General features: G+C 40.6%; 2 protein-coding genes across 2 annotated transcripts in view; both read left to right on the top strand.

Annotated features, from left to right (window-relative positions):
• Nucleotides 1-301: 301 nt before the first annotated feature.
• Nucleotides 302-12,826, top strand: part of LOC131952238 (uncharacterized) — a gene marked incomplete at its 3' end in the record, with an annotated part of 79,824 nt that continues 67,299 nt past the window's right edge. Inside the window, exon 1 of the mRNA XM_059314792.1 lies at nucleotides 302-359. The remainder of the gene's footprint in view (nucleotides 360-12,826) is intronic.
• Nucleotides 8,258-8,754, top strand: LOC131952239 (small ribosomal subunit protein eS17-like). The gene has a single exon (XM_059314793.1). The coding sequence runs from the start codon at nucleotides 8,275-8,277 to the stop codon at nucleotides 8,686-8,688; it is 414 nt and encodes a 137-aa protein (XP_059170776.1). The 5' UTR covers nucleotides 8,258-8,274; the 3' UTR covers nucleotides 8,689-8,754.

The following is a 12,826-nucleotide window of genomic DNA, read 5'->3' as shown; positions in this document are numbered from 1 at the left end:
GTGGGACAACGTGGTCAAATGGTAGAGCGTTTGGCTACCAGCCCGAAAGTGTCGAGTTCGGATCTCGATTCGTTCTTGTAGGACGTACCCTGGTTCACCCAGCTCTAATGGGTACCTGACTTACGATGTAGAAAGTAAAAGCCGGTTGGCATAGTCCTGACCACACCACCACATCATACTCTCATTTGTCTGCCTCATAGATACCTAGTTCTAAAGAAGAATCTTTACTTTTTAATTAAGTTAATTAATTTACTTAATTTTTTTTTCTTAGTTTGTTTATTTCTCTCTTCCAGATATGGCCCGTCACAAGCACCAGTTTCTGGCTCTCGTCTTCCTTCTGGACGTCGTGTTCGCCACAGGTAAGTTTCTGATGCCCACCTGCCTACAGCACTGCTTACATCCTGTCTTTTATCTCACCCTCCTAGTATTTTCTTTACCCGGTTAAATGAAGCTTTTTTACAACTCTTTGTCTTATTCTTCACCTCAACAACCTCAAACTTACGAATATTGTAATATCACCTGAACATCCATACCCCTAAAATCTCGCATAATGGTCTCTACATAGAATCATCTTCCAACCTTCATCTTCTCCTTCTTAATCCCGTTCGCGCCCAAGACACATGGGACAGTTGAAGTAGAGTTCATCTGATTCGTAGACCTCGGTATATGAAGGGGTAGTGTGAGGGTGGGGATTTTTAAAGATGCGGAACGAATGAATCCAATAACACACAGTTCAAGTTCAACTATAATTGTTCTTTATTAAAATTATAATCAGTTCTATCTAACCAGCCTATTCTACACTCTCTACTGTTTACTACTACTACTAACTGTTCACTATACTACTAACTACACACTCCCGTGACCACTCCTAACACTATCTAACTGTTCTCTACATTCTACAATCTAACACCTTCTACCCCGCTAGCTAATCATGATCTCCTAACTATCTACATTCTCGGCCGTCTCTGCCCGCTACCTAACAACTCCTGGCCTATCGCTCTACTGCTGACCCACGCCTCAGTGGTCAGCTGACCGTCCCACGTGACCGGTCAGCCCTGTGCGCCCATTGGCCTCTCTACCCAACCAACTAGGCCTATAGTCTGTTTCTGCTAACCTATATCTGCTAAACATGTCTGACGTAATCTTGCGTCATCACATATCTCCCTCCCTTTCTGTAGCTGACAAATTATATTTTTCAGCGTCTACTACTAATCTAATACATCAACAACTATCTATCTTACTACTATATTCTATCCCTAACATCAACATATAAATCAAATACAAAATGGGACAGCACAGTTTACAAAAACATAAAATCTTGTGTCTGTGTTCCTGAAAAAAAAATGTCATTGTTCTAGTTCTCGTGTAAGTGTCTTGACGTTGAGTGTTTCTGCTTGATAATGTATGTCTATGTTTCATGGTATGTGTGAATTCAATCATGTGCAACTCAGTTCTGGCTAGGTTGTCGTGCACTGGCCTTGAGCTAATCTTAGTAGAATGTGTAACTGGTTGAACGGGCTCTGCGAGCAGTGTAAGTGTATGTGTAAGTGTTATGTAATTGCTGGCGTTCCTCTATGGTGGGTGGGTTGTGGCGAGTTTTGATGTAAATTCCCGTGAGGCGGGTGTATGCGTAACTTCGTTGGTCAATGTGATGACGCAACAATCTCATCTCAACGCTGGTTGAGACGTCCACGTAGAGTGGTTATGCGATGAACTGGAGCTGTCTGATGCGGTGGCGAACAACGACGTAACGTTCCGACGCTGGGAACTTGGACGATGGGTCGTCTACCCTTTGTATGTGCCGACGTAGGTGTACGTAGCTGGCGGTCTGTTATTCAACTCCAGTGCGGGGGCGAAGCGGTGGCGATGCGTCCGCTATCTTGACCAGGGCAATTCGCTGTTCGGCAGGGCTGTTCGCTGTCCAGGTAACTCAACGTAATCAGGGCTTCAGATGGCGGCATTCTTTGAAGTGTCTGCTTCATCTCGTCTCATTCTGAATAAGCGTAGTGGGTCTGAAATTGTATTACGAGACCATGAGCAATGGTTTTACGTGGACTTTTTATTGCCCGCGCAGACAAGTATTCAGACAGAGGTACCTTCCATTAAAAAAACTCAATCCCAAATTTATACGTGCTGAACATTTGTCTGGCGGTATAGCAAACATTAAAAAATAACATTACAAAAATAACCAAATAAAAAAATCAGTACACTCTAATCTAACAACAATCTGTAAAGCCTAATAAACTCAATAGACGTAAACACTACTAGAGCTTAGAAATAGCTTCACAAAAAGAATAGACATGTGAGTGTGTATCGTGTCATTTCAACACGTGATCATATAGTGGAGCAGCTCTCACTATCTGACTTCTGACAAAAAACTGGCTGGCTTGACTTAATGACTGACTTCACTTTTGACTTCAGTAACCTGACTTATTTCAATTTAACTGACTTCAGTAATTTCACTTATTTCACTTTGACTTCAGTAACGTGACTGACTTCAATTTAACGACTGATTCCACTTTGACGACTTCAATTACTTCAACTTGACGACTAACTTCTTTGACGACTAACTTCACTGCGACAACTAAATCGACTGACTTCATAGACCTCTGACTGGCTTCGACTTCTCTTTAACTTAATAGACTTCACTGACTGACTAAACTTCGACGACTTAAACGTCTTCACTTTGACCTCAATGACTTTTCCTTGACTTCAACGACTTCAATATGACTTCAAACAATTCACTTTGACTTCAACGACTTCAATATGACCTCAAAGACTTCAACGACATCACTTTGACTTCAAAGACTTCACTATAACTTCGACGATTTCACTTCTTCACTATGACCTCAACGACTTTACAATAACTTCAAAGACTTTTCTATGACTGCAACATGACTTCAACTAAGTCACTATGACCTCAAATACGACTTCAACAACTTATTGACTGGCTTGACTGACTTCAAATAACTTCTTTGACTTCACGCCAATTTCTCGGCGACTTAACACAAAAAAAACCTCGACTTGACTTCAATCTTATGTTCATTATTCAAATCATTAGTGGGGGCGGTCCGGGTCAAATTCTATCCAGGCCTTAATATACCACACTAGGACCGATAGGGCGGGGCTCGGTGTGGACAAAGGTGTTGTGATCTTTCACGTGGTCTATGATTACCATGCTTGTGTTTCTGTAGGTGTGTTGATGGGGTCATCTGGTTTAAGGCTGACCAGGAGTAACCGTGCTCTCTGTCTTCTATCAAATTCCTTGTTACATATTCCTCTGATTCACTGTTTACTGATTTCTCTAATCTCAGCAATCTATTACTGACTGTGTCGTTCTGCAGCCCTAAGTGAAGAACAACTGCACCAATCTCGGTAATCTTTTTAGAATGATCCCCAATAACCTCGTTAACTTTTTCTATCAACTTGTCCGTTTTGAATTGCAATTCGTCTACTTTTTCGTTGTCTCGAATACTGGGCTGCTTGTTTATTTGTTGCTTGTGGCTCATAAATTCTACATTAAATTGCTTCACTCCTGTAATGTTGCCTAATATCATATCGTATGGCCCGTTTTTGAAAACAACTGCTTCAACTGTTTTACACGCTGAGGGTGTGGCTATGGTGACTATAGCTGTTGGCCAAACATATGTGCTGCCTCTTGAGCTGTGGACAAGTTGTGTTCTGCCTGTGTATTGGTGATGTTGTACGAATGTGTTACGTACTGCCACTGTGGAGCATAGTGTATCCCTAATTGCTGTGGCGTATCTGTTATTAATTTTTGACGTAAATGTGTCTGTTCTTTTACTGGCTTCTGTAAACGATGACATAAATGCTATTCTATTAATCTGTCTATATTTTGGTCTGTTGCGTTGTGCATCTTGTTGGCGTCTATCATAATATCGTATTCTGCAATTTATTTGTTTGTGGCCTGTTCTATTACAATAGTAGCATCTGACACTGTGATAGTCTTCTGGTTGACTGTAGTACATGTGTATGTTGTGGTTTCTTGTATTATATTGAACTGAATGAGCTGTATCGCTTTCTTTTGAAAATCTCTCGCTTGTTTCACTGAATGATTCATCTGAATAGTAATATGTTGGTGCATATGCTATCTGGTTGTTTTTATTTGTATCTAAACTTTGCACCGTTTCTTGTTTGGCTTGGCTAAGTTCTCTCAGTTTTTCTCTTTCTTTACGAATTCTTTCTGTTTCTTCTTTAATTCCGGCAATATATGTTTCTGCTTCTCTTTGTTTCTCTGCTAACTCGGCATCTATCTTTGCATCATATTCTTCTTCATTTAACAAGGAATCTGGATCTCCGGTTACCTTATAATCTACAATTCTATTGATCAAATCTTCCATAGCATCTGGATCATCTAGAGTTTTTGCGTCAAATTCTTTAACAGTTAATAACCAGTCTCGATTTTCTGTTGTCTTGTATTGTCCAAGCCTAATAATCAATTCATCCAGAATATCTGGATCCTCAATAGTTCTTGTTTTGTGTTCCATTTTAACTGTATTCTGAACATTTGTGTATAGCAACAAGTCATCAATTCTACCTGGCTCTTCTAGGCCTGACTCTTTAGGGACTGATCCGTTTAATGGAGGCATTTTTAAGGGTAGTGTGGTTGAATAAACAGATAAGAAGAGGCAGAAAAACCGCTGGTACCAACTATCCAGCACGGCTCTAAACCCAAACGTTTTTAAAAAAACAAAATGTTGGAAGGTACTTATCTTTTTGAACATGGTGACAGTTCCCTTGTGTCGTTAATCCAAACTCGTTCCGGTTGAAGAAACCCGCTGTTGTGTTGAGTTATAGGAAGCTGTACACCAGATGTACTCCGTCATGAGTAAACCGATATGTACTGTCTTTCCTGTCCTCGACCCGCACTCCACCAGATGTGAGGGTGGGGATTTTTAAAGATGCGGAACGAATGAATCCAATAACACACAGTTCAAGTTCAACTATAATTGTTCTTTATTAAAATTATAATCAGTTCTATCTAACCAGCCTATTCTACACTCTCTACTGTTTACTACTACTACTAACTGTTCACTATACTACTAACTACACACTCCCGTGACCACTCCTAACACTATCTAACTGTTCTCTACATTCTACAATCTAACACCTTCTACCCCGCTAGCTAATCATGATCTCCTAACTATCTACATTCTCGGCCGTCTCTGCCCGCTACCTAACAACTCCTGGCCTATCGCTCTACTGCTGACCCACGCCTCAGTGGTCAGCTGACCGTCCCACGTGACCGGTCAGCCCTGTGCGCCCATTGGCCTCTCTACCCAACCAACTAGGCCTATAGTCTGTTTCTGCTAACCTATATCTGCTAAACATGTCTGACGTAATCTTGCGTCATCACAGGTAGTGTGGTCAGCTCTATGCCCAGCCGCTTTTGTTTCCCTAACGTGTTAGGTACCCATCAGAGCTGGGTGGACTCAGGGACGCTACAATAATTTGAACCCGGATTCGAACGCGAGACTCTATACCAATCGGTGTAACATACTACTAAATCGTCTAAGATCTGAAACACTGAAATCTTCATTTAAAATTTCTCCAACATCGAATTTTTAACATCGCCTGAACCTCCCTACCCTTAACATCTTCACGCTTTGACTACTGACCTCTTCATACCAAATCGCCCCAAGCTTATCCTCCCCCCCCCCCCCCACCCTCATCCCTCCTTCACACCATTGCATGTTTCTTTAATCATTCGAACGTTATGCCAAAATACTTCACGGAATCCGGTATAGGGCTTTTGACATTTTCTTGAAAAATAATCCATAAACATTTTTTTTTCACCCATCTTTAAAAAAACTTTTTTTTTCCGGCATTTTTTTTCCGGCATTTTTTTTCCGGCTGAGCTGTTACTTTACTGAAGCGCACTCGAGGCCGACGACTCGTGTAGATAGGAAGGGTTTCTTTTGTTGCCGGCTGCCGGTTGGGCTGCCGGCGTTTAGCGGAGGGGAAAATGTTATGCAGGGAATGTGCTGAATTGAGTTATCCCCCATTCTCACCACCCCTACCCTCATTACCCCTACCCTCATCACCCCCATTCTCACCACCCCTACCCTCATCATTTCTTCCCTCACTACCCTACCCTCATCACCCCTACCCTCACCACCCCTACCCTCACCACCCTACCCTCACCACCCCACCCTCACCACCCCACCCTCATCACCCTACCCCCATCACCCTACCCTCACCACCCCTACCCTCATCACCCCTAACCTCATTACCCCACCCTCACCACCCCTACCCTCACCACCCCTACCCTCATCACCCCCTCCATCACCACCCCCACCTTCATCACCCTACCCTCACCACCCTCACCCTTATCACCCCCACCCTCATCACCCCCACCCTCATCACCCCCACCCTCATCACCCCCACCCTCATCACCCCCACCCTCATCACCCCTACCCTCACCACCCCTACCCTCACCACCCCACCCTCACCACCCCTACCATCACCACCCCTACCCTCACCACCCCTACCCTCATCACCCCTACCCTCATCACCCCTACCCTCATCACCCCTACCCTCATCACCCTACCCCCATCACCGTACCCCCACCACCCCACCCTCATCACCCCCACCATCTCCACTCCTACCCTCACCAACCCCACCCTCATCACCCCCACCCTCATCACCCCTACCCTCACCACCCCACCCTCACCACCCCTACCATCACCACCCCTACCCTCATCACCCCTACCCTCATCACCCCTACCCTCATCACCCCTACCCTCATCACCCCTACCCTTATCACCCTACCCCCCATCACCTTACCCCCACCACCCCACCCTCATCACCCCCACCATCTCCACTCCTACCCTCACCAACCCCACCCTCACTACCCCACCCTCATCACCCCTACCCTCACCACCCCTACCCTCACCACCCCCACCCTACCCTCACCACCACCACCACCCTCATCACTTACCCGCATCTCACCCTCATCAACCCCCACCCGATTCCTCTCAACCTTGAACCACGTCTTCTAAAAAAAAAGTTTATGATTCTTGTATTCAAAAGTCAACAAGGTTTAGTGTGCGAATATATGACTGGTAATTTTTGTGTCGCATTATGTATCGATTACCCCAAATAGTTAGTAAAGTGCCTTGTCGAGCTTACGTTATATGTAGTAGATGAAGTAGAGTTCTCCTGTTTCAGTGACTTAGGCATATGTAGAAATCGTGTGTTCGACACTCTGCCCACCGCCTTAATCTTCCAAGGTTCCCAATCAGCCTTGGATTGACTCAAGGACTCGAGTCTGAGATTCGAACTCGAGACGTTAGGGTTAGCAGTCGAACGCTTTACCTTTCGACCACGCCATTCCTCTTCCAGCAAACCACATATACCAAATGAACCGAACGTATTTTTAAAAGTCAAAACTTATTCAACACATAATACACGTTTTACACTTGCTACATTTTTCACCTTAACCACATATTGCATTTCAAATCTAAAAATGTCTTAAATAATCGATTTATATTTTCATTTTATCATATTTCACATTAAGATAATTAATCTCGTATCTCAACTTCAAAGAAAACATTTTTTTAAAGAAAGTTTTAAAAATTCAACACAATATTTAAAAAAAAAAATATTACTCTATTGACACCTGACACCTCCCAATCCATTGATGTAAACACCACCAATAACAGTGGTAACACCAAAAACCAACTTAACACACCATCGATGTGTAATACAACACAAACACAACACGACCGCAACTTAGCCCAAATGCATTTCATCATCATATTTCTGCTCTCAAGGCTAACCGGAAAATAAAATTTTAAGATATTAAAAAAAACCACTTTAATATGAACTTATTATATCCCGCCCCCCCCCCCCCCCCGACCCCCCGACCCACCATATTTTCCATCACCTCCACGAGAAAAAAAACCTCTGCTATGTCAATAACGATAACTCGAATCGAAATGGGAAATAACTCTCTACAAAATAAACATAGCCTTTAACCAGACGCTAATCAGTTAATGGAGAGCGCTGCTCTAATTATAATTAAGGGATTCCGCGAAGACGAACCAATAATCTTCTTACTCCAAGCTTAATGTGGATTTGTGTTGGAAAATGTGCGAGAGCGAAGTTCTTAGATAAAGCCTTCGCACGCTATCAAACAGTGATAAACAGTGTTGTAAACATTAGATATATTAATTAAGCTGTGACATACGATCAGTTATCTAACGGTTTCGTGTCTCGTCTATTATTCGCTTTTCCGCTAACACAACCAAAATGGCTCGTGTGAGGACCAAAACAGTGAAAAAGGCTGCCAGAGTGATTATTGAAAAATATTACACCTGGCTCACTGCTGACTTTCACACCAACAAGAGAGTATGTGAAGAAATTGCCATTATACCAAGCAAAAAGCTCAGGAACAAGATTGCTGGGTTTGTTACACATTTGATGAAGAGGATCCAGAAAGGCCCAGTTCGCAACATCTCTATTAAACTTCAAGAAGAAGAAAGAGAGAGAAGAGATAACTATGTCCCTGAGGTATCAGCCCTGGAACTTGACATAATTGAGATTGATCCAGATACAAAGGAGATGTTGAAGGCTCTTGACTTTGCCAACCTCCCTCATCTGCAAGTGACGCAGCCAACTCCTACCTTTGCTGGTAGAGCACCACCTGCTGGTCTGAGAACTTAAATTATAGCTTTGTAATGAAGTAAATAAATGATCGAACTCTTAAAAAAAAAAAAAAAAAAAATCAAAGTGAAAAATAATTTTTATTTTCATTGCTTTTTTTTTATCCCGAAAAAATAACTGTTTATCATGATATATTATTAAAGATTGCATAATAAAAAATATCACATGTCTAGTAAAAGTAAGTAAAGTGACGAAGTTTTTTTCATTAATGCCATTTATAATGCTGTTATACACTTAAAGATTATACATCATTGTCTTCAATGACAAATAATTAATACAAATTATTTTACCATTTAATTTTAATAAAATATTATTTAGATATTAACATGATTGATTACTGTCGTGATAATATTTCAAAATAAGAGTGTGTTTGTTTTGTTATATTGAATAACTCTTCTTTAAAAATAAAAATATAAAAAGAATTACTAATTTGAACAAAACATTGGAATGTCAATCATACGTGGTGAATTTTGCCCCTAGGTTTGATCGAACCTGGGGTTAACCGAACCTGATCGATTAGATCTAAAAATAACTCTAATCACATTGTGTCACCAGTTATACCCCTTTACTTTAATGTTCGATTAAATTTTTACATTCTCAACAAGCGCCACCAACATAATAGGGGGTATTAGAGGATAATGGATTGAAATTTTAGGATTGGATGATAATGGATTGAAATTTTAGGATTGGATGATAATGGATTTAAATTTTAGAACTGGAAAAAATGGATTGATATATTAGGATTGGAGGAAAGTGGATTTAATTTTTAGGAGGATATTAGATTGTTTTTTTAGGATTGTAAGAGAATAGTCTGAATGTTGAAGATTGAGAGGTAGTTGAAATTAGTGAACTCTGGATTGAATTTTAAAGGATTTGAGTTTAATAGACTGATATTTAAGGATTGATAGAAACATTAGGGGACAGTTAATTACACTTTAATGATTTAAAGAATAATGGATTTCCGTTGACGGAGCGGAAATCACGTGACGTCATACAATTTTAGAGTTTAGCAAGATGTGAGTGCTGAAGTGGTACCGATAAGTGTGTGTGTGCGTGTGCGTGTGTGTGTGTGTGTGTGTGTGTGTGACGGTTACACTAAACACACACTCGCTCTCACGCACACATTTGCATTTTTAAAAAAACCCACATACACACTGCACATACACAATCAAACACACAATGAAACTATCTGTATTTCCCGATCATAAATACGCACAAACACACACACACACACACACGCTGAAACACACATACATAAGCAAGCACACACTGAAAATATCCGACTGTCCCCATCATTAAAAAGCACATAAACACTCACACTGAAACGCACATAAACACTCACACTGAAACGCACATAAACACTCACACTGAAACACACATACACCCATCAACAACAACACCCTCACCAACACACAGCGAGCCCTGAGATTATGTCAGGCTGCTAACCTCTCGTCCATTCCATCCAGATGACACTCCGTAAAAAAAAAAAAAAAAATTACTGACCCCCTACATTTCGTCCCAGGGTCTTGAGCGTGGGCCAGCCTTTAAATATTGTGAGATCAATTTCGTAGATCAATATGTGTACACAGACGCTAACCGCTGGGACCATCAGGACTTTGACGCCCTACCCCCTTCCCACCCCATCGCTTCCACCCCCACCCCTTTCAGATGAGGCTGAAAAAAAGTTTTTACTGTAGTGAAATAATTCTCTTTCAAGACTGCAACTGGTTATTTTAAACTATCCAGAGATGGGGAAGAAGTTTAAATACTTAGCATACATATGTATTGTACATATAAATATATATATATATATATATATATATATATATATATATATATATATATATATATATATATATATATATATATATTACTAAACATATATATATATTACTAAACATATATATACTAAACATATATATATACTAAACATATTACATATATATACACACACCTTGAACATAATTGATCTGTCTGAAGTGTGAAAAGTAGACTTGGCGCCATTGCTGCATAGATTTTTTCATCTCTTTGATTTTTTTAAAGAGTAAATTTAATCTACGTTCCTGCAAATCCTTCTAAAAAAAATTCCATTAAAACATGCTAGAGAAAAATCACCCCGTGGCTACTTGGTGCAGACTAGATTTTCTTTTTCTTTTTATTTTCGTCTCATCCTCTGTATATCACGGTATTCAACGCTTCCTCTTTATTTATGGGTCTCTGCCTAGCTGGTGTGTGGGATGATGATTTGGGCCGATCAAAAAGTAAAGTCAGGAAACCTAACTGGGAGGTGTGGGGGGGATGGGTTATGTATATTGGGGAAAGGGGGTGGGGATTGTGTTGGGGAAGTTTCTCGAATCGCGTAAAGATTTTACTTAGGATGATGTAAAAAGCTTCGATTTCTGTCAACCCCCCCCCCTAAATACACACAGTCAGTCCCTATCACCGTCCATCCTTTACTGAGGTCAAACTAGTTTTTGTATTACCAATCATGCGTCAACTTGCTATACTAATCTCAGACTAGGTTTTATATTACCCATCATGCCTCACCTTCCTATACTTAGCTGAGACTAGGTTTTACATTACCCATAATGCCTCACTTTCCTAAATTCTGCACAGACTAGGTTTTATATTACCCATCATGCCTCACTTTCCTAAATTCTGCACAGACTAGGTTTTATATTACCCATCATGACTCACCTTCCTATACCCAGCTCAGGCTAGGTTTTATATTACCCATCATACCTCGCGTGACCACCTCCATGTCAACGCTTTTAATGGCGATGCGAGGTGAGGAAGTGCCCAGCAGAGCAAAGTGTCCGCCATAGTTCAGCCATTACGACGGGACACGTTCACACGGAAGGGCGCGACACGCTAATGTTTTTTACATGCTAGAAATGGGAATTAGCCTTCCCACTTTGTAATTTTACTGTCCTTCCAACAAGTGTAAATATGTCCTTTCGCCAATCGGGAATTCGGATTCGTTTTAGTTTCAAGGATGAAATTATGATTACTGTCTACGATACCATCATGGTTAGGCTTATTATGATCAACACAAAAGTTACGATAAGGGATGGTGTTATGGACGTGTAATGTTGAGTGTATCGATACCACAACCAGAGTTTCTTCCAGGCATCTCTTCGGGAGGGGGTGGGGGGGCTCTGCCCCCCGCCCCTCGAAGAAAGTCTACCGCCCCCCGATAATTTCAAGTGCCCCCCCCCCCGGAGAAAAATGTCTGGAAGAAACACTGACCACAACATTTTGGAATCGATTGCGTACAATGACATTTTAACAAAAACCAAATTATTAATTAGACTACACCTCTCGCAGATGGTTTACCGTATTGAAGATAATTGTAAAAAAAAAAAAACTTTAAGATTGATCAGCCATTATACATTTGTATACATAGTTTACTGAAGGTATATTACATGTAGGGCCTATAGGGATTTTTATAACGCTGATGGTCTATAGTAATTTAATGCAAACTATATTGTAAAGCATAAATGGCTATATTTTTAACTATATGTAATTATATCCATATATATATATATATATATATATATATATATATATATATATATATATATATATATATATATATATACATATATATATATATATATATATATATATATATACATATATATATATCTCATGGAACCAAAATCACCTTTTAGCATGCTAGACACTCTTTAAATGCTAAGGTAACGGTACCGGATTGACTACAAATTGTGGAGAGATACCCTAATGTCTCCAGCCAGACTGAAGCTTTAGAATCTGACTTTAATTGGCAATTTAAATCCCAATTCGCACACAGGCACACTGAAACTGGAATCAAACTGGCAATTTTTATTTTTTTTTAGCTTGATTTCATCCTATTTCCCATCCCTGACTCAAAGTATACCCCCATCCCTGTTGATTACATTGTAATGTCCGATGACCTTTGATCTCCCATTACTAGGTATTCGTGTGTTGTTGTTTTTTTTTATAAAATAGTATCTTTATATTCCACATGGTGATCGATTCTGTACGACTTACATTCAGTGTTTCTTCCACACTTTTTACTCGGGGGGGGGGGGGGCACTTGATATTTTAGGGGTTTGGGTGCGGACAAAATTTTCCCGTGGGGTGGTGGGGGGGC

This window comes from Physella acuta, unplaced genomic scaffold, assembly GCF_028476545.2.
Source record: "Physella acuta isolate Inbredline_101_S28 unplaced genomic scaffold, ASM2847654v3 ptg000861l, whole genome shotgun sequence".
Classification (NCBI taxonomy): domain Eukaryota; kingdom Metazoa; phylum Mollusca; class Gastropoda; family Physidae; genus Physella; species Physella acuta.
The sequence above is the reverse complement of the archived record's forward strand: the minus strand, read 5'-3'. Positions and strand labels throughout refer to the sequence as shown.

What these genes read in the sequence shown, in the direction of transcription:
- LOC131952239 (XM_059314793.1), top strand. Translation starts at nt 8,275, where the DNA reads ATGGCTCGTGTGAGGACCAAAACAGTGAAAAAGGCTGCCAGAGTGATT.